The sequence below is a fragment of the Haliotis asinina genome, chromosome 8, assembly GCF_037392515.1.
Source record: "Haliotis asinina isolate JCU_RB_2024 chromosome 8, JCU_Hal_asi_v2, whole genome shotgun sequence".
Classification (NCBI taxonomy): domain Eukaryota; kingdom Metazoa; phylum Mollusca; class Gastropoda; order Lepetellida; family Haliotidae; genus Haliotis; species Haliotis asinina.
The window spans coordinates 65,127,798-65,150,562 of NC_090287.1; the positions used below are offsets into that span (position 1 = coordinate 65,127,798).

General features: G+C 42.3%; 2 protein-coding genes across 5 annotated transcripts in view; one reads left to right on the forward strand and one right to left on the reverse strand.

Moving 5' to 3' along the window:
• LOC137293606 (kelch-like protein 9) lies at nt 1-8,370 on the reverse strand. 4 transcript variants are annotated; one of them, XM_067824247.1, is made up of 3 exons: nt 8,204-8,370; nt 6,288-6,505; nt 1-5,966 (listed from the first exon to the last, which is right to left on the reverse strand). In XM_067824247.1, exons 2-3 carry the CDS (start codon nt 6,493-6,495, stop codon nt 4,297-4,299), a joined length of 1,878 nt encoding a protein of 625 aa, XP_067680348.1. In that variant the 5' UTR covers nt 6,496-6,505; nt 8,204-8,370; the 3' UTR covers nt 1-4,296. The 4 variants fall into 4 exon arrangements, with proteins under 4 accessions (XP_067680348.1, XP_067680349.1, XP_067680350.1 ...); XM_067824248.1 differs by having other exon boundaries at nt 6,303-6,505; nt 8,067-8,357; XM_067824249.1 differs by having other exon boundaries at nt 3,270-5,966; nt 6,303-6,505; nt 8,204-8,339.
• A 51-nt stretch (nt 8,371-8,421) lies between these two features.
• The window catches only part of LOC137293605 (transcription factor IIIB 90 kDa subunit-like), a 30,853-nt gene continuing 16,509 nt past the window's right edge, over nt 8,422-22,765 (forward strand). The window contains exons 1-7 of the mRNA XM_067824245.1: nt 8,422-8,500; nt 8,760-8,817; nt 10,667-10,851; nt 11,788-11,862; nt 20,428-20,600; nt 20,830-20,862; nt 22,010-22,082. Of these exons, the coding sequence (XP_067680346.1) occupies nt 10,668-10,851; nt 11,788-11,862; nt 20,428-20,600; nt 20,830-20,862; nt 22,010-22,082 (538 nt within the window). The 5' untranslated portion in view covers nt 8,422-8,500; nt 8,760-8,817; nt 10,667. The remainder of the gene's footprint in view (nt 8,501-8,759; nt 8,818-10,666; nt 10,852-11,787; nt 11,863-20,427; nt 20,601-20,829; nt 20,863-22,009; nt 22,083-22,765) is intronic.

Sequence of the window (22,765 nt, forward strand, 5' to 3'; positions counted from 1 at the left end):
TTTGGTATCTGATTATTTTATTTCTGTTTTACAAACATCCTAGGTCAAAATCTTAGGATGCCGGATGGCCCAAAAATAAATGAACAACATATTTTGAGGATTAAACAGAAGATGAGACAGCAGTATAGTTAAGGACATAGGAACTCATGATTATATTTGGGAAAGGATTTTAAATAAATATCTGGTGCAATTTTAATAACTTTTTGTCATAAGCATAGTTTAGTGCAACACAGTTTTTGGTCCTTTGCATGCTTCAAGGTCACTGCATTTGGACAACGTAAAAACTTCACAACCTAGGAAACCACTGCAATTTCACAAGAACCCATTCTAGTCTGTAGGTGAAAGATAAAATAGGGATCTACAAACATACTTTAGACTTTTTTATCACAATGTCAGACCCTGTCGTCATGAGGTCATGCAAGCCAGGTCGGTCTTCCAAGTTTAACTTCTTATATCTTGTAACTTATTTTGCAGAAAATGTAAGTCTGCCTTCAGAAAAACAAAACAAAATGCTTCAGATTCTCTTTTTCCTTACTTCTCACCGAAGTCTTTCCTTGCACAACAATTTTCATAAATACTATGTTACTATGGGTTTCTTTTGACACAATATCAGACAGTCTGATGTTTGATGTTGATGCTCTCAGCATCTGTGCGCCATGATGATGGCAGTCATTACATAACAGAGTCTGGACATAACAAGCCAGTTCTACAATGTCCCATACTTTCAGGGTACGTAGACATCAAGATCAACAGAGTCGCACCACCATGGACGATTTGGTTGCTGGGGACCTATCCACACAGACGAAGATGCATGAAGATCCTTAACTAAATAAACAGCACACTGATTTGATGAGCTGTTGTAGAGATATAATGGTCTGTAAGAGATCACAACAGGAACTGCTACACGATGCAGTACCATGATTAGTTGTCAGGGTAACACATGCAGCTTAATGGTGGAGTGATGACGACACAACAATGTATCAACATACAAAGGGGCTGACACAACACAATACCAATACTCACCAATAACCTTTCAAACTGATCATCCATCACTGGACCATAAGACTTACATGTGGTAATATTGTAATATGTACTGTATCAGCACCTCTGTGTATGTGATATGGATAACAACCCTTCCCTATGAGAGCACACCTCGATACGACCTCAGCTGCAGGTAATACAGGGTGCTATTCTCTGAAACAGGGAATTGTTTTCTAAACATAAAATCAATATTACTGTTGAGACTGTCCCTAGAGATACACAATGCAAAAATATTTACAATTATTAACAGATATCACAAAGATTCCACATGGAACCAGTGATCAATAGGTTCCCGGATGCTCACAAGGTTACCAGTGGAACTGGTTGCTTTGTTACACTTTGGTTACCAGAGCTAGTGGTTCCCATGGTTTCATTACATGGTCTTATATATGCACACTCCATTATGCAAAATACAGGGGCCCATTCTAGTCATTATACATCCAAGCAATATTTCAATGTCCTTTTGGAAGTAACGAGATCTTGATTTGAATGCTCTTGAAACATATTCACTTCCATGACTACAAGAATGCTGCTTGTACTGGTTTATGGTTTTCAGTGATGTCATGTGCCCTATTAATTGATCATCTTTTCATAGTTGCTGACAATATTAACTTGTTACAATATTAGTACATGTTTACATCATTATTCTTTGAATAACTTGAAACGAGAACTATATAAAACAAATTCTCAGGATGGTTAGTTAGTTTACCTTCACCATATTATGAGACTTCCTTGTAAACACAGATGTAAAGATAGAAAACAGTTGTGGATGTATTATCAAATTCGTCCTCATTATGTGCTAAAACTTGTACAAAGTTGTACACAGTTGTACAAACTCTACACAGTTTACCATAGAAGGAAGTTGGTTGTATTGGTCTTAAACCGACTGTCTACTAACCAGCAATTAGTGTTACAGCCTGACAGAGTAATTGCATCCTTTGCACCCCCAAAAGCCTACTTACATAATAACTATTGGGAATCAGTTCAATTAAATCAGACAAAGTGATTTTGGCTAAATTCATTATAAGCTGTAATGAAACCGTACAACTGGTCAGGACAAATCTATGCTTTCCAAGATAGTCATTGTAATGGATTAAACTGGACCAACTGGCATGGTAAGTAAAATCTCATTAGAAAACATGAACTCTTGATGTCCGAATAACGAGAAAGATGCTCACGAGAACCCGTGGGAATTTATCTTACCTCACACATGTGTCACTTTCTCACTGGCTAAAAGCACTTCTACTATTTTCAATGTACCCCACTTACAAGCACAGGTACATTGCAATGTACCCTGCTACCAATGGCAACTCATTCAGTGCTTTGTGGTAGTACTTTTGTCTCGAATAACACTGAATCACACATGATGCACAGAAATTAACTATGTTGAGTGAATGCAAATCGATGAAAGGAGATAACTTTAAATAGGTTTTTCCTGTTTCTTCTGCAAAATCTAGCAATGGCTATGAAAAGATTTGCCTCGCATTCCAATAAATAAATTTTGACAAAAGATTCAAATGTAGTCCCTATAAATATTAAGGTGATTTACACCGTGGCGACTTTAAGACAATACCTGTGAGAAAACAGCAAGATTCAAATCATTTGATTCACACAGGTTGGCTGAAGTGTGCAATCAAATACTCATGTTCCAAACAGTTAAAAAAACCATTGAGGTGTTTGGTAAGATAGATACGTTGTTCACTGGTCACTTGAGCTCAAGGAACATAAAATAATATTGAGGGTACATCAACCCATGCCCTTGTGGTTAAACAAAGGAGCTTTGCCCCTCAAGCCCTTGAGATACAGAGGAAGGCCTTGATGAAACTACAGTGTAGCAGCAGAGATGGCAAGATTATCTGCCCCTTCTTTCTGACTTGCACGACAGAATCACTGCACATCTGTTTTATTTGAGGATGCAGTTTCATCATGAAACGAAATATCATAAGTTAAGAGAAATGCTGGAAGCTGCTGAAATTCGACATTTATCAGATAATGAACTAATTCCACCAGCAGGCAGAAAAAGCGCCTAGCATATATGAATCTGAACCATGATAACAGAATGTGCCTTGATTCAACATATCAGGCACAATGACCACATAAACTTCAACACATGGTACTGTTGAACTAATGGGAAAAAATGGGAGAATTTGTGAGTTTATGTGTCATTATTTTGTTCATACTGCTTGCGTCTGATTGTCTTGGTTTCAGTAATGGTGTCTCTTTTCATGTTTTTTTTCTGTTATCAAATTCAGCAATGGCAAGATTTTTTAATTCCTAGTTTAGAAAATAGAACTGGTTCCTTGTAAGAAGCTTTCGACAACATAAAGCAGACGTTTCAGATGTTTTTTTTATCACTGAAAACCAATATTATCTAAATATATGTGATCAAGTGTGTAGTGTTAACAAAATTACCTTGCATTCGCCTACTGTATACAAAAATGTCTCCTGACTGGAGTTAAGCAGAAAAAGAGTCTTTCCAATAGTTTACATACTGTTATGTAAGCCTACTTAAGTCTAGTCTTGTGTCATTTAATTTAACACCAGTCGTAAACCTTGACAACTCAAACACTAATTTCCAAACCTTCATACACAGTAATATTTAAAACTTGCTGTGATGCAGTTTGCTATGGGATACATTTAGTGCTCTCAAACAATAAAAAGACACAAGAATTTATCATCAGGTATTTTTCTTAACTCTTGCACCAATACTACATGATATACTATCCGACAACAGCAAACCCCCCGACCGATGGTTTTCAGTGCATTTCATACAGAAAACTCAATCCATGGACACACAGTGATTTGTCGGAATACAAGATGTTATGATATATTTTGAAGTTTATGATTCACCAAAAGGCAGACAGAAATTAAGAGGATCTGAAAGGTCACTGCTCCAAGGTTTTCTGCGTCTATGAAACCATAAATCCTTTAATTCCTCAGTTTGTAATTCAAGGGGAGCAGGACCTTCGACCTTCTACTTAATTTCAAACACAGAAAGGTATTTCAAAAACAGAAACGTTTCACGTAATATCAACCTTACGCCCAGTAAGAACAGTAACCACTATAGATCTTCTTGTACAGGTAACCATAGCAACGAATATTAGATATCACATCAAAACTACACATAAACAGCTCATTTTATGTGGTCAAATTCTCCTTGCAAACTTCTTCCATCATTTTGATACCATGAACACTGAGGTTTTCTAGCATGCCCAAGAACACATTCTGAAGTCCGTGTTGGGTGTGTATACATGCTCAGTCACCTTCATCCACATTGTATGAAGGTAACTGCAGAGTGCAATAACCGACTCCGGTTAGACTCCTGGGCAGGGCCCCAACAGTCTCCCAGATGCCAGTGTATATGTCATACTTCGACACCAGCTTCTGTCCTGTCTTTGTTTGTACATTGTAGCCACCAAGAACATATATTTGGTCATTGTACACTACACAAGAAGCCTCTTTATGTGAAATAGACAGAGGTGCTATAATAGTCCATTGGTCTATGGCAGGGTCATAGCACTCAGACTGCATCACTGGTTGTGCTTGCTGATTAACATTTAAGTTGCATCCTCCAAACACAAATAATTTGTCGTGTGTTGCACACATGACATGCCAACCACGTGGTGTCAACATCGGCGCCATGTCTTCCCACTGGTTGGTCTGCGGATCATACCGCTGCATATCAGGTGTAAAATGGTTGCCACTGTATCCACCCGAAATATAAATATGGCCGCTGTATACTGCCCCTGCATGAGCATGATAAGACATCGGCATGGAGGATATCAATTCCCATGTATTCTCTGCAGGATCATAAGCTTCGGCTGTTGCAAGACTGCCATCTTTGAACTTTCCTCCTACAGAATATATTTTATTGTTCAAAGCTCCAGCAAAGAAGTATGCTCTCTTGTTCAACATGGGGCACACCTGAAACCAACTGTCAAACCGTGGATCATATCGTAAAACTGAGTTGACGGCAGATTCGCCATGGGCACACTGAGTGGTGCATCCCCCTAGAACGTACAGGAAATTGTTGTACACCACTACCTGCATATGACTAAGAGCACTAGGCAGGGTGGCAATTTCTTGACGGTTTAGTAAACTGTTGGAAGTAATTTTGGAATCAAAAACTAAAATCTCATCATGAAGACAAGGATTGGGGTGAATTTCTCTTCCACCTACACTGACAAGTCGCTCCACATAGGACCGTAGCTGTACAGTTGAAGCCATAACGAGGGGCTGAGAGTGTGGCACAACATGGTAGTTGAGGGCTCCAAGAACCATCTGCCTTAACTCGGGGTTGGTCATCATCGTCTCAACTCTCTGTACATGTTGTACTAGGTCGGCGGGATTGATGAGAGGAAATCGGATCAGCTTCATAAGAGCTGGAGAGTGGTCCTCCTGTGACTGTGCTGCTGCTGCCGACGCCTGTGACTGTTTCAACCACTCCCAGGTGATGTGGAATATGTCGATCTCACGCTGACACAACTTCTCACTGTTGAGACAGTTCAGCATTTGCTCATATGTCAGCAACTGTAGAGTTCCTTCTTTGGCTATCTGCATCAGATTTTTTGCTATAAACACATCAATCTGCTTCAGGGCATTGTTCATGCTGTACAGCTTAGCTGTGTTGATAAAATCATAAAAGTTGGTAGTGGTCATTCCACTCAGGAAGTTGCGTTCACAAAACTCAATGACTGGAGTCACCTGCAAATGGGTAGCAGCAGCAATAACATCGAAGATGTCATCCCCTTCCAGTGTGGTAGTTGAGGTGTAGATGACTTCAAGGACTTTCTCCAGGCCTTTTGCTGTGATTCCCTTAAGCTCAATCTCCTTCTGAGTGCTCTCTCGCATCCCGCTGGTGAACATAGATCGGAAATAATCCGAACACGACACCAGGATGACTCGGTGGACATCGAACTTGCGTCCTGAAACAATAGAGACCAACACTCCTAAAGACTATTCTAATCTGTATACACATGTCTATTTCAACGAACTGATGTGATATTTAAGGTCAAACATGACAGGGTTATGAATAAGCTCTTTCCTGAAGAAAATTCAGGAGGTTTAACTAATGAAGCTTGAAAAGAATATGAACTACTTGAAATTATCAACGTTTCTTTTAAATGATGTTATCGTTAAATGACCATTTCTTACATTAGAAAAGAAGTATTTGATAAAGAAGAAGAAGACTTTAGTAAAAGATAGAAAAAGAAACACAGATTTCAATCTCTGCCATCTTCACTTACTACAGTTCCCATTACCTTCTGCAATGAGAGTAACGTCACATAGTATCTTATCATTCTTCAGCTTGTTCAGGCCTTGTAGTATTTTCATGCCATGTTCTGGCCGTTCCTCAACACGGAAAATCTCTCCATTCGTGGTAGTAGTCCCTTCCTGACCCTCGGCCATTGTGGCGTGCAGTCTTCTTCTCTTGACCCCCTCAGCCTCATGCATTTAACATTTCCTAGTGAAACAAATCAAACAAGTGAATTACCACATTCACAAATCTATCAAGATCATGATCATAGGTACATACAAAAATTCTAAGACAGGAAATTACAAATCAGACCTGGCAGACAAGATATAAACAATATTCAACGATGAACCATCTAAAACTATATATTCAAACTATTTCTGTTTCCAAAGAAAAGAGGTATTTAGTTAAGAAGTAAGAGTGTTGTTAATAACTTTGGGGAGTCCAAAACCATTACATGAGTCTTTGTAGTACTGTGGTGTTTACTGGTGTCATTTTCATTCACGTCTATTTCCTGAATTGACATTATTCCTTCATGAATTCAATTATTATTCACCATAATTAGAATATAAAATCCATGATTCTTTTCATGATTTTTTTCTTTAGAGTTCACCAAATAAAGTAAACAAAACATCAGTTTCTGCCTCCTTGGCTTGTTGCAGCCCTGGTCTCTACACAACCACTAATACATTTGTAAATTGTTATTGTGAGGGACAATAGGTTTGCATGGGTTTTTTGTTAAAAAATATTCCAGTAGTATCATGAATAGGGGATACCAGGAATAGCCTTAACCTGGTCTTTCAGAATGATAAGCAGACACTTACTTCAAGATATTTCCTTTGCCTTTGATCACTAACGCACGGTATTGGCAATTAGTATAGTTTCAGTCCTATTGGTCCAGCCTACTAAGTATCATTAACAGAGTGAGTAAGCCTTCTACTTTAAATTTTATTGCTGGTTACTTCTATCTTCACATGCCAATGTGTTGCCCTGAATGTGTCACTTATATTACAAAAGCTTTTGACATCAATACATCATGATACATGCCAAAGTTATTTATGACATACGTAGAACCTTTTGGGCATTATTCACTGCAATCAAGTTTGTGTGAACATGATACTTGCATTCAGTAAGTAAGGAAGGATTTGCACACATGGTAAAGGACATAGGGACAAGTAGCACTAAAACTGCCATCAAGTCATATACTGTCACTGACGAGGTCCATTTACAAAAATACACATATTATCTGAAGCTCTGATCGTTCTACAAAAATGGTGTCATCAGGTTCTTGTGTATGTATGCAATTCTGAAGTGAAGGTTTTGACATGTTGACACTCTAAAGCCGAGGACGAGGTATATATTCCTTCCTTTACAGACAACACTAAGCAGAAAGTGTTGACTATTGCACTGTTACAAACAATTCAATGGTTTTCACCATTATTATATAGATCAATGTCAGAAAAAGGGGAATTTCCCCTAACAAATGGTCAGTCATGGGGGTTCCCCTTGTTTCACAAATATCTCTGTCGATAATGAGTCATCTAAACAACAAATGAAGTTATTAAGCATACAGTTCATTGCCAGAGTAGGGGGTAATAATCAGAAAGATTAACGTCCCAAATGAAGATTAGCAGGTGGAATGCACAAAAATCTTAGCTCGAGAAAGTACCATTTTGTTACATATCATTCTCAAAAGTAAAAATAGATATACTATGTCCTACGTATATAACCAGCAAAACACAATAGTATCTTAAAGTAACAATTTGAATACCATATAGTGTGACATCACTTGGGTTAGTAGCCACGCAAATCTGGATGAGGTCAGAGCAAGTTGGGACGGAAGCTATAGACTTGACGACAAAGCAGCAGGTGCCCCGAGATTCTTCGTCTCACCTGTCTATCACTTACCAAACCTTTATAGTGTCAGATTCGATGATCGCAATCTCAACAAAAACATTTCAACCAGAATCATGCACATTATTTTACGCGGTACATTTCCCTGGCTACAATATTACTTATGAGTTGCAGGAACGGCTTTTCCTGTACAAACCGGAAGTGATTTACTGTTAAAATTTGCACATGCGCACGCCGCCTTTCCTCTCGTCGTTGGTCGTCGATATATTTCTCATGACATAGTTGTGAAAGCGATGAAATATAAGTAGCAGTAGTTTTGACTCAATATCTTGATTCATTAATAGAGAAGAGGTTGGTATACGTGTTATTTCATAGCGTATGACTTGAGTTTAATGTTTCGGATAATTTACCCACATTTCTGTCACGCGTGGTCTGAGAACGATTTGTAGATATTGTTGACTGTATATTGTGGTTTCAGACATGTATGGCTAAATCAAATAATATGTCAGTTTAAGAACTTGTACGTCAATGACGATCATAGCCGAGTCACTCTTGTGAAAATGTACGCACGAGATAAAAATTGTATGTAAATTGTTTGGATGTTTTGCAGCGGCTGTAGCTCCGCGGTAGCGCGGCGGGGATTTCTTTCCCCTTGTGGTACGACAAATGTGAGTTCGAATCTTTGCTCCACGATATCGTTGTTTTGTTTTTAAGATAAATCTATTGATCGTTGTCTGTAAGATACGTCTATTAATCGTTGACTGTACGCGAAATTGAATTGTATTTGTAGCTTGACAAAATATATATATTATAATATACAGAGAAAGGTTTCAGTTCATTTTGGTTTTCATTCAGTCAGTCCCAGTATTTTTTTTACTTTTCAATGAAAACACTAAAATGAGACAAGTTATAAATATTATGTGGTGGGGAGTAGTGCACTTTACGGGGCACACTTTTTTTTATTTTGTTTGGGATGGATATATTCGCACCAAAGGTAAACCAACCCTAACCTCTACACACTAACCCTAAGGATTTAGAAAGGGGGTGCCCAAGCCGGCCAAGGGCTAAGGTTCTAGAAGGGGGTTGCCCAATGGTTGAGGATACAGGAGTGCGTTCATCAGCAAGCACTCAGCAGTCCTTTTGTAAGAGGTCCTTTTACAAACTACCGTTATTCAAAGCATACACTGTGATGATTTTTAATCTTTCTATGTTGTTGTCATACCTTATAAAATGTGAAAGGATATCCTTGTCATTTGTATATGTTTTCTTGGAATTTTCACAAGAAAGTACAATTGCAAAAAGATAATTGATTGGACTTTTGTCACAAACTGACAAACACATTGGATGAATATTATTCAACATTTCTTACGAATAGATGATGCTAGTGAAATTTGTTTTTCTTCATTATTTTTTTTGTCCACCATGTTGACTTGTTATTCTGTGGCATTCTGCTTTGTAAAAAATAAAGGAGTACTACTGCATAGAGATTCCTTCTGAAGGTTAATACCCACTCTGTTCCAATGCTTGTGTCAACTGAATTTGATAACAGTGGTTTATATACACATACTTGTGGTGGCACATGGTCCTGTGTATTGAGCTAAGGTCACAATCAGGAGAAGTTAAGTGAGGTTTGGCGAGTTCTTTGATGTCCATGACAGCATGAGTCCCGTGAGGTTCTAGGACTTGAGTCTTGCTTCATGACGAAGCATATTTGATACATGTGATGTCACTGTAGGCAAGTGAGTTTGTTCAGTGTCGCCTCTGTTCACCCATCAGAAAATGGGCATCTGAATCTGAGACTATTGATCTTCTAGTGCCTAAGAGACAGCTTGGGTTATCTGGGGTAGTAATGATCAGATTGTGTGCTTAGCAGGATATCTAGCCAGGAAAAGGCACTTTATGAATATTCTCATTATTATTATACTCATGGAAACAAATAAGGGAACACACGAAAGTACATGTGTTCCTTTATTCTTTTACAGGTTTTTTCACAAGGTATGTATTACAGAGTTTCAGTGAAATTCTGGAAATAAATAAAGGAACACTTGTACTTTCATGTGTTCCCTTATTCGTTTCCATGAGTATATTATTACTAGTCATATAGTCAGTATTGTACAATGGACTCAAATTGTTGATCTGTTTTCTGTGGCATTAATATATATAGTTCTTTGAGTTCTGTTATAAGACAGTGAGATAGCTATGCAATATTATGCTGAAAAAATGAATGTCAAAGAGTACTTGCTTGTCTCAAAATTTCCTTGTCCAAAGTGTTTAAGACATCCTGATTGCTTGAGCAATATACACTGTTGTATATAATATATACATTGCATATGCACCATCATGTATCAACAAATAACAATCATAATATGTATGATAAATATATAATTTTGACTGGCTGTTTAAACAGAATTACATCGATTGTCCCTTTCATATGCACTAAAGTATGTCATATCCTGCTATTCTTCCCCTGTTTATCGTTCTTTTTAAAGATATTAATTTACTGTTGTCTTTGGCCAGAATGTCGAGCAGAGCATGCACCCAGTGTGGGTGTACTGACATCGACATTGATCAGGCCCGAGGTGATGCAGTCTGTACCAACTGTGGATCTGTCCTGGAGGACCAGATCATTGTCTCTGAGGTGCAGTTCCAGGAAAACTCAGCTGGGGGTGCCTCAGTCATTGGCCAGTATGTGTCACAAGATGGTGAGTTCCACCCTACTTTGACTTATACCATGCGTTCCCAAATTATTTCAAGTGAACATTTGACTAGAGTTAGCATATGTGTATGGACGGGTGCCACCGGGGGGCCAGGATACACTCTCCTCCTCTCCTGAACTATTATATATCATCACTATTTCACAGTGATTCGTAAACACATGATAACCATATAGCTGGAATGTTGCAGCGGAAAACTAGAGTCACTCTTAAACACATGCTCTATCTTCATATCGCATAGTGACAGTCACTGGATTGTCTGGTCCAAGATTTGTTTACAACCAACATCGCATACTGCTGAAACAAATATATGTACATGAAAAGATCCCAGTTGTACAATGGGCTCTTTTTACACAGATTTCTTTTGGATGTGGAATGGGATTTGTCACTTCTATTGTGTAACAGTTGATTTGAAATGCATATTATGGATGATAAATAACCTCGTCAGTCGGTAACTCCAATCAACATTGTTAAGTTTGGATGATTACATCGAAACTCAAGCACTGAAACTACTCTACTGTGTGAGCTGAAATAGGTTTGTCTACACGTTGTGACAACACCGTTCTGATAGACTGTATACAGTTGATGTTGCAGGTTACAGAGTGTCTCAGTCTACTGATGCCCCTTTCCATCAGTTTACTTGTAGAGTTTGTCAGTGGGTTCTGCCATACACTTGTATACCCGTATACTTCAACTTGAGAAGTTGTGCAATAACTCAGGCTGTAGTATTTGAACTATTTCCTTACCACCTATCACTACACCTCTTGCTATACAACATGCTTGATCTCATTTTGTCAAACGAATCATTTGAACTGGATGTGATGTTGGCTAGTAGCGGCCTTCTTTGTCAGTAACTATGAATGGAAAGGTTGAATGATGAAACCTTGATGATTTTTAACAAATGTTTTTAATCTGTATAACCAGGAACCAAGTCCCAGGGTCTGGGAGGCTTTCATCATGGCTTTGCCCGGGAGTCTCGTACCATGACGCTGCAGAACGGTAACTAAACCTTCTTTCTTTGAAGTCATCATACATCGCTGTTGGTTCCAGCATTGATAATGTATGGAGCCTTTAAGGGTAATGAGATTTACTTCATTAATGACATGGACTTTACAACATGACCAACATGTTTTCTCGTGGGAAAGGGTGGATTAGTATAAAAACAAATCAGAGTTATCTCCCCTTACATATTACATTACTAGCTACTAAGAGGAATTAATTTTTAACTTACCTTACCATAGGTCTTATGCATATTACCTCAAGCTTCGCTAGTAGAGATCAGACAGACGTTGATTCGCCATTCCCTGAATGGCTACCTCGTATAATCTACGGATGTAGTCACGGAAGTGACGTGATCTCCCTACTCGCGGGAAAGCGAGCCATCCCAAAATTCACTTTTACTTCTAGCGTTCGTCTGATCAGACGTGTTTGTTTCGCTCGGAGTTTTCTATTGTGTTGAATAAAGTTGTCGTTCAACAGGTAGGTATGTCTTGTTTCCCTAGGTGTGTGGTTAGTTAAATTGAATTTAACTTCACTTACCTTGCTACCTCGTGTTGTAAATGTTTCTTTCTTTTTCTCACTTCGATGTGGGTTTGCCTGCGTTGTTTGTGAGGTGTCATGGCGGCCTTGGAGGTTCTTTATTCCGTCAGGAATACTTCCTCCATCTGTTCTGCTATTTTGTATGGTATTTCCTCCCGATTTTTGCCGTTTTCATGTGTTTTTTTTGTCCCACGTGGCATGTTTCACAGGTAGCCATGTTGGTTGCTAGCCGTCGCTGTCGCGAGCTTACAGGCGTACCCACTTTAGGTTGGGGGTGCGCTTTTGCTGCATTTTTTATGTAGGGGTGTTTTTCGTTTCTACCTCTAGCGTTATTGTTTTATTTCACGCTTCGGGTATGTTTTTATCTGTTGCAGTTAACTGTGTATGACTCGGCAGTTTTGTTCTGTCTGCAAGGGGCAGAAGTCAGCCAAGGATCCCCACCCCTGGTGTCCGGATTGTGCATCGCAGACCTGTTCCCTTGTCAGCCGCTGTCAGCATTGTACTAGTCTTTCTGTGGCGGATTTCAAGACCTTTTTAGCTGTCCGTAGAAAGAGGTTTACTCAGCGGAAGAGGAGAATGTCTTCCCCAGCTTCTTCTTTAGGTTCTTTACAGGACGACCCGGAGCTGCCTACCTTTACAGCACCAACGCCGACGTCTGGTTTGGAGCGCTCATCTACGACGCCGGTTCGATCGTCTCCGGAGCCACTTCGCTCGGACGCCTTTGTTGACTTATCCCGTCCGGACGCCTTAGCGCACCCAGAAGTTCAGAGGCTATTACGGTCTCTCCTGACGCCCAGCACTTCTACTAGAGAGCCAGCGCCGACCTCAGCTACTGTGCCAGCGCCCATGTCAGCGCCTGCCTTGATTCCCGAACTAATTTCAACGTCAACGCCTACGCCTATGCCAGCACCGACACCTACGTCAGCGCCTATGCTCACGTCAGCGTCTACAGCCTTGATGGGGACACCTTCACTGGTTCCAATACCAGCACCTATACCTACGCCAGCGCTTGTTCAGACGCCGGCTCCTGTGCCTCCGCCAGCGCCTTACCGGATCCCCAGGATCTCTCACACGCTATCTAGAGAAGAGGTGCTACAACGTCAGCTAGACGAGGAGCGCGCTCGGCGCTTAGAAGCTGAGCGCTCGAGACGCAGATCATGGTCCAGATCTCCAAGGAATCGGCGCTCCCGTTCTCCTCACCGTAGTCGGCGCCGGCGCTCGCGCTCATGCTCACGCTCTCCTAGACGACGGCGCTTCCGTTCGCGATCCAGATCTCCTCGGCACTCTTCCAGAACCCGGCGTTCACGTTCACCAGAGGCCTCGCGAGTTTCACTGAAGGATTCTTCTACTCGGACGCCTTCTACCTCTTCCACCCAGCGGCGGGAATCGACTTCAGTCTCTTGGGAAGATTTGGAGGAGCAACACTTCTGCCCTGACTATGAAGAAGAGGCAGGTGTAGGCGAGGATGATGGCACCTATCTACCACTATCGGCAGTGTTTGAGTGGATTGCTGACAGGCTACCGATCCTAATAATCCGGCGTCCATCCGTTTGTCCCCGGAACTACTAATTCCACCTCATCCTATGGTGGCGGAGGCAGTGTCTCTCCTGGACGAGGATTTTGCCAAGCTGTCTCTGAATCCTACGATCAAGGCGTCTAAGTCAAGGAAGTCGGATTACAAGATCCACAGCCTAGACTTCACAGATAATGGTGCAGCCCAGGACGACTCACTCAAGCGCTTGTCAAGTTCTTCACTCTCAGCTTATAAAGTGCAGGACTCCAAATTAGCAGCTATTGACACGGAACTCAAGCGTATGCTTAAACCCATTTCGGCGTTAGCCTCAGCTACTTCAGCGGCTGCAGCAGACCTATCAGAAGACAACGCCTCCAGGGTGGATCATCTCACGACGATCTTCCAGTGGCAGGGCAAAGTTCTTCATGACTTACTCGGTCACTTACGTGCAGCGTTGGCTATGACAACTTCGGTTCGCCGTTCCGGCTTCCTGGATACATGTAATTGGCAGGAGGAATTTAAGCGCCAATTACTTCGGGCTCCCTTCACTTCCAAGTTTTTGTTCGCCGACAAGATTCCAGATATTTACAAGTCGCACGCGGAATTAACGAACACTGAAGTCGCGCTGTCTACCTTTGAGGCGCTTGGTTCTGCCTTTCGTGGCAGAGCCAGAGGAAGTGGAAAGAAGCGCTATATTCCCAGGAGGGAATCCATCCGCTCCTCCTTTGGGAGGGGACGGGGCCGCACCAAGGATAATGACACTCAGCGGAAGCCCCAGGAGCGCAGCCGGGACACCCCCTCGATGCCAGGGCGAGGCAGAGGCAAGCGCCCCTACTCTGGTCGCTGAAGCCGTGGATGTCTCCGACTGGGACCTCCCACCCCCAGTCGTACCTGTCCATCCGACTCCAGTAGGTGGGAGACTAGGGATCTTCTGGCCCAACTGGTCATTCCTAGAGGATCCGTTTGTAAGCAAGATTCTGAAGTCCGGCTACAAACTACCATTGGTCGAGACTCCACCGCTGACATCTACTCCCCAGTCGCGGATATATCCTCAACACCAACTAGCTCTCCTAGAGTCCAATATCGACATTCTGTTATCCAAGAGAGCCATAGAGACAGTGCTGGAACCCCACCGCTCCCCGGGGTTCTACTCACCCATCTTCCTGGTGCCAAAGAAAGATTCCGACAAGATGCGCATGATTCACAACATGGCGGTCTTCAACAGACAGTATCTGGCCGACCCTCCTCATTTCCGAATGACGTCCCTAGAGCAGATTCGAGCCAAATTGTCTCCCGGGGCTTGGCTAGCCAGTCTGGACCTACAGGACGCTTACCTACATGTTCCCATACATCCGCGTCACAGGAAGTACCTGAGGTTCGTCTTCAACGGAATACATTACCAGTGGAGGGTGCTTCCGTTTGGCATTTCTACGGCCCCGTGGCTTTTCACACGCATCACGCTTCCGGTTACCAGGTTTCTTCATCTAAGGGGAGTGGACTTCGATCCATACATAGACGACTGCCTTCTCAACCACGGCAGTCCTCTACTGCTACGCAAACACTTGGACTTCTCCACCCGCCTGCTGCATCAACTGGGTTGGATGGTCAACACCAACAAGTCACATCTGGAACCAACTCAAGAACTGACCTTCATCGGGGGATTATTTTTAACAAAAGACAATCTTGTCAGGGTCCCTCCAGATCGATGGCTAAAGATTCTGGCGTTTGCGGATCGAGGTCTCTCTCAACCCATGACCCTCAGAGAGTGGCAGTCTCTGTTGGGTCTTTTGACATCGGCGCAGGATCTTACTCTCAGAGGGCGCCTTATGCTACGGCCCTTACAGAGGTTTCTGTCACCATTCATCCAGATGAACGACCTCAAGTCACGGGTTCTTCTACCTCCACATCTACATCAGTATCTCCGGTGGTGGATGGTAGAATCGAATGTCTGCGTCGGCGTCTGTTTGGAAGACTCCAGTCACGACCACGAGTTGTTCGTGGATGCGTCTCTACTAGGGTGGGGCGCCCATCTGGCGGGCCGAACGACCTCAGGGCTGTGGTCCGACGCCGAAAGGTTGTGGCACATCAACAACCTGGAATTGCAAGCCGTCATTCTAGCAGTTCGCCGCTGGCTACCGATTTTGTCCAACACCAAGCTCCTGGTGGCGTCGGACAACTCCACAGTCGTCTGGGTTATCCGGAATCAGGGCACGACCAGGTCCAAGCAACTTCTAGACCAGATGTTCGTGTTAGCAGATCTGCTAGACAGCAACAGGATCACAATCAGGGTTCGACACATACCCGGCTGCAAGAACATTCTGGCAGACGCGTTGTCGCGCCCAGGCAGACCTTCACCGACGGAATGGATGCTTCATCCAGACGTGTTTCGTCAGATTTGCCTTCGCCACGGGAGACCCTTGGTGGACCTCTTCGCCACCAGCTTCAACCATCAGCTACCAACTTACGTGTCTCCCGTACCGGATCCACAGGCTTGGGCAGTCGACGCTCTATCTCTGTCGTGGGAGGGTCTAGACGCGTACGCTTTTCCACCACCCGTTCTTCTCCCAGAAGTGATTGGCAAGATCAAGCAGACACAGAACCTGAGACTGCTTTTTGTCGCGCCCTGGTGGCCAGCCAGACCGTGGTTCCCCGATCTGCGACGCCTCGTCAGCGGAGATCCGGTTCAGCTTCCAGATTGGCCACACCTCCTTCGTCATCCGCACAGCCAACAACTCCATCCAGATCCGCTGAGATTCCATCTGCACGGCTGGACCATTTACAGAAGGCATTAAGGGCGAAAGGCTATTCCTTGCATGTGGCGAATGCCATAACCCGAGCTCATCGGACATCCACCAGATCCCTCTATGATGACAAGTGGCGCTCATTTGAAAGCTTTTGTGCTCAGAGATCACAGGATCCCATGACAGCTTCCCCACAGTTCGTGGCGAATTTTTTGATGTTTCTACGTAATTCCAAGCATCTCAAAGGGAGTACGTTGGGTACCTACTTGTCAGCGTTGAACTCCGTCTTGGCGGTCAAGACGGATCGTCAGATTTCTAAAGTTCCAGAACTGGTTGCCCTGCTGAAGGCGTTCAAGTTGGAGGACCAGAAGGTCAAGTTCCGCCCTCCAGCTTGGGATCTGAATGTTGTTTTGCAACACTTGAGAGGCTCCCCATATGAGCCCCTAGAGGATGCTTCCTTCGAGCTGTTGTCCAGGAAGACGGTCTTCTTACTTGCCCTAGCTACGGCAGCTAGAGTTAGTGAGATTCATGCCCTGGATGTCACACAAGTGCGTTTTGAACAAGCTAGGCATGGTCGAGTCCACTTGGGATTGCTGTGGGACTTCATTGCCAAGAATCAGCTTCCCGGGCAACCAGATAGACGGTTCTCCATCCCGCCTTTATCGACCATCCTCGGACGACATGATACGGAGGAGGAGTTCCTGTGTCCAGTCAGGGCCCTTAGATATTACATCCAAAGGTCTGCCTTGAAGAGACATTCCCGAAAGAGACTGTTTATCCCTTTTTCTTCATCGTGCAAGGGGGAAGTTAATAGAAACACTATTGCTCTGTGGCTTCGTGCGACTATCCTGGCGGCGTACGATGCCAAGAAACTCCCCCATCCGACGGCGAACAACCCCCATGAAATTAGAGCCCTGGCGTCCACTATGGCCCTCCACAGGAACTGTACGGTGCCACGGATTATGGAGGGTTGTTTTTGGAAGTCGTCCACCGTTTTTGCCTCACACTACCTGAGGGACTTGGCTGTCGAGGACATGGAGGGGCTTCAGTCTTTTGGCCCGTTGGTGGTTGCACAGCAACTTACCCAGCCTTCCGCCCATTAGGTAATTGTGTTGTTCTTACCTTTGGTCTTAAGATTAACCTCACCCTCTGGGTGCGTCGGTTTCTCTTTGGAGTTCCCTTGGGTTATCCTTTGTCCTGTTTCCAGGTTTGCCCTGTGACGTTGGCATTGGTCTCCCGGGTCTCCTGTGCATGTGCTTGGTCTGCTGAAGATGTGAAGGTCCTCCGGAGTCCACACCACCGTCCTCTCTGTCGAAGCCATATGCATAAGACCTATGGTAAGGTAAGTTAAAAATTTATTAAAATCTAAATATTTTAGATATTTAAATACTTACCTTACCATAGGGCGGTGACTCCCTCCCAACGCTGGATGCTCCTCCCCACTTTGGACTCATCGGACCTTTCTTTCCTGCTGCCAGTAAAAGTGAATTTTGGGATGGCTCGCTTTCCCGCGAGTAGGGAGATCACGTCACTTCCGTGACTACATCCGTAGATTATACGAGGTAGCCATTCAGGGAATGGCGAATCAACGTCTGTCTGATCTCTACTAGCGAAGCTTGAGGTAATATGCATAAGACCTATGGTAAGGTAAGTATTTAAATATCTAAAATATTTAGATTTTAATAATTTCCACTTGGCCAGGTTTGTAGATAAACGATGTACTGGTACTCCACATTCTATTACCAGATCCTACCCAGATACCTGTTATGTGAATTCCTTACATCAAATTTGTAAGATATGGCAATATATTCTTCAGCTTGGAGGCTTCAATTACGACTTTTTCAATATCCTTACCATGTATTGTATCCAAAAGAGATGACTGCATAATTATATCTAAATCTTCAAAGACAGTACAACCTTTTAATCATGAAAGAATAACATATTTCATTGTTTATTTTATTAGTCACATGATCTTAGTGGGTCTGGGTATTGAGGTCTAACCTGGGTCCAACTCATTATACAGCAGGCCTCAGGTATCAGGGTAACCTGTCCCAGCCCTAATATGTGTATAATGTGATTTTTCCTCCAGATATACTTTGTGAAAGACAGTGAAATAGTTTTGTAACAGAAGAAACTTGGAGGAGTAGCCATTTGAACAAATAAATTAGTTTCCAGTAAATCTAGGTTTTGAGATGATTTTGATTTTGTGTTTAGATATCATTCCTTATGTGAAAGGGGCCTTCTCCCCTGGATAACAGCAGTGTTAGCAGAGTGTGGCATTATAAACTCTAACTCCATTGTACAAGTATATCTACAAGACAACACTTTTTTGTGTGAACATAACTCTGTATCACACACAGACATTTATAGTATGACCATTAATTATTGTGAATTTTAGGAGTATGTTTTATTGAATCTTTAGTATAAGCAACCAAGTGAGTGAGTGAGTTGAGTTTTACGCTGCACTTAGCAATATTCCAGGTATATGGCAGCAGTCTGTAAATAATCGAGTCTGGACCAGACAATCCAGTGATTAACAACATGAGCATCAATCTGCGCACTTTTTGAACCGATGCCATGTGTCAACCAAGTGAGCAAGCCTGACCACCCGATCCCATTAGTCGCCTCTTACGACAAGCTGAGTCGCTTTTAATGGCAAGCATGGGTTGCTGAAGGCTATTCTACCCCAAGACCTTCACGGGTCTGCACTTTTGAACCGCTCTTAGAATGGATGATTTAGAGAAGAGGAAGTTGATTTTAGAATATTGTAACAAGGTCATCAGATCAGCTAAAGTGATTTCTAGTAGAACAAGCATCCCTTTGTCCACTGTTTATCATGTGGCTGTCTGTAAGGAAACAGTTTGAACTGGGCTGAATTCCATCACCAATCATGAAACTTCAACAAAAGGAGCAAATGTTGAACTTGTGCTTACAGCATAGAAATTTTAACTGGGACAATGTGATTTTCTCAGATAAAAGTTGTGTGGCTGGTTTCCAATACATTGAAATTCTGGACCAAACAAACTGAAAAAACCATTGTGTCAGTGCCCATAGTACAGTCCGAAATTTAACATATGGGGTGGTACATCTGTGTTAAGGGCAACACCCCTCAGTATGTTTGAAGGGAATATGAACTGTGAGCGGTACACAGATATTCTTGAGGGACATTTACTTCCATCTGCTCATGTGTTCTATGGATTTTTGGATTTGCCAACAGAGCAACAACCCAAAACATTGTTAAGAGCATTCACAGGCCTGGTTTCAGACCCAAAATATGACGTTATTTGATTGGCCAAGCTATATCCCTGACCTGAATCCAATGAAAAATAATTTGGGACTTATGATGGAAAGTGCCAATAAGAAAAATCTGACACATATTGCTGAAATGAAAGAAGAGGTGGTCTGATATTGGGACAGTATGGATCACAACTTTCTAACTTCTTTGATCAGTAGTATGCCCTACCCCATTGAAGCCTGCTTTGCTGCCCATGGTGACTTGAAAAAAATACTAACTGTTCACCTGTCCTTCAATCTGGAGTTATGTTCTGCTTATATTCACATATAATACATGAGTAATGAGTGAAAAAATTAAAGATGTACAATTTTTAAATTCTCAGTAATTAGTGGTCATACTATAGAATAATCAGCCCACTTGTATGAAGATAGTACGTCCCTTTATCACACATAGACACAGTATGTCACTCCTCTGTCAAGATATCAAAACTTTTATCACACATGTACCTTTACAATATGTTGCATCTCTGTGTGCAGGTAAGAAGAAAATCCAGCAACTCGGTTCACAGATGAAGCTGAACCAACACTGCATTGACACTGCCTTTAACTTCTTCAAAATGGCTGTCACTAAAAGACTGACACGGGGACGAAAGACCAACAATGTCATTGCTGCATGCCTGTATTTGGTGTGCAGGACAGAAGGAACACCTCATATCCTTTGTACTTATATCTAGCTGATGTGTGAAAAAGAGTGTTGAGAAGACTACTGTACTTGTTTCTTTAGATGTGTGTGTTTGTGTAACAGGGATGAAACTGCTCACCTGCCAGTCTTTGGGCACATGCTCTGTCCAGTCTACCAGGACAATGCAGCTTGTGACTGTTTCCTGGATGAGACAGTGTATCTGTATTGTTCTGCCATTATCTTCCTTATCCACAGTACATATGTTGCTGGACTTCAGTGATTTGTTACAGGTTAGTGCAATGTTCTTATTGAAGAATCTCACAAAGTTCATGAGGGGTTGTAGATATGTCTCCTCAAGGGAAGAGCGAACACACAGATAACATTCAACCCTTGTAATGAGTTTTCTGTGTTATTGGTACATGTAGAATTTAGCTTAAGTCCTGTGTTTTTGGATTGTGCGTGTTACCAGTGCCTATGATTCTTAACAAATTTTAATCATGGCTATCACAATTCAAAATTTGTTTTAACCAGTCCTCAAGTCTTTGTTTTGTGTTAGTGTGTGCATGACAGAGAAGAATGTGTGTCTTTAGCTCACAGTGAAATCATTTCTTCCAAAGACTTTGTCAGACAATCAGTCTGTGTATGACCCAGCTTCCCTCAGAATCTGGAGCTGGTGTAGACATATCACATTCATATTACTATATACTGCTGTGTCCCATCATCATCAACCGCACAGTCCTGTGCAAGTTCCAATCATGTCTTTTCTCATAATGTGCAATAGGATCACTGTGTTGATCACAAGGGTGGCATGTCCAGCACTCAGTGGGAACCACAGTAGAAAGCTTATGTTGGAGATATGTGTTACATACACTTTACATTGAAAGTTGGTCCCAGTTATAATTTCAAATCATTCATAATTTGCAATATTTTGGAAATAAACATCATGACCAATTTCTGGGTGTTATGGAGTATTTGAAGCACGGGAATATTTCCTTTGAAACCTTCAGCGTCTAAGGAAATATTCCCGTGCTTCAAATACTCCATAACACCCAGAAATTGGCCAACACATGATGTTTATCGACATTGTAAACAAACAAGTAAACCAAAGGGTTTTACTGTCTGCACTCGTTTACATCGAGTACGGGTACACCAGTGAAGTGTCATCAGCTGGCCGTTTCAGCTGGTTCCCATTGTAGCATCTGGAGTCGCTCATTTGTGATGTCATTCGAACTTTACCTCACAATATGATTTGACTGACATCACCACTGTTGATGACACAACAAAACAATTGTTAACTATGTTTTACGTGTCAATATGCAGCGAATAGTCTTGCAGTTTCCGAGAATTGAATACCGTTTGATCAAGGTTTTCAACCAATCAGATTACAGACTTTTGGTGTACAATGTGTAATAACACTATGTACTCTTTTCCCCACAGATAAATGTGTACTCCCTCGGTAGGACTTATCTTGCCATTTCAAAAGAATTGTGCATCAACATTCCAGCCATAGGTGAGTGTGCTTTCATACATTCATACAGGTGGGCAATGACCGCTTTGATGGTCAGCATTAAAACAGCTGACATATCAAGACATCACGTAAACAACATGTTTTCTCTCCATAGCCCCACTGTATATCAGTGGTGGTCCAGTTGTATAAAGCAGTTTGATATGCAGTGGAGAGTACCAGAAACCTCTCAATCTGGTTAGGTCGCTTGACACATGGATCATGGAGTTAAATCTCCATTGCCATATTTTCTGATAGAGCTTCAGCTTGTCAGAACCATACCTGTACTCATTGCTTTTACCAAAAAGAATTCAACTTGAGGCCTTGTCCTAATCATCCTTGATATCTCCAGGGTATACGTTCCGATAAGTCTCCACTTTACCCTGGATGCATCTACGGCTCTGCCCGATAAATGTATTACCTCCCTTTGCTGACTCCGCCTTCTCACAGTAGCCAATCAGCTAGGCCACCGTTATAACTGAGCTTGCCAGTGTCAACAAAGGTAGCGGTCAGAACTGCAAAGGTTTGCTCGCAGTGCGCCCCAGATTTTAGGGAAGTCATACAAACAAATTGACAGGTCCGAAACTTAAAAACAACATATGCAAGAAAGCCTTCTACCTCTTCCAGAGAACCTCTGTATGGTTTCTGTTGACAAGTATAATCGGTTAGATAATTCAAAAAACGAAAGT

Bases quoted from the DNA above. Each gene is read 5' to 3' on its own strand.
- LOC137293606 (XM_067824247.1), bottom strand. From the start codon at position 6,495: ATGCATGAGGCTGAGGGGGTCAAGAGAAGAAGACTGCACGCCACAATG. The intron at 5,967-6,287 runs GTAAGTGAAGAT...CTATTGTTTCAG, and splicing joins AGAAGGTAATGGGAACTGTA to GACGCAAGTTCGATGTCCAC.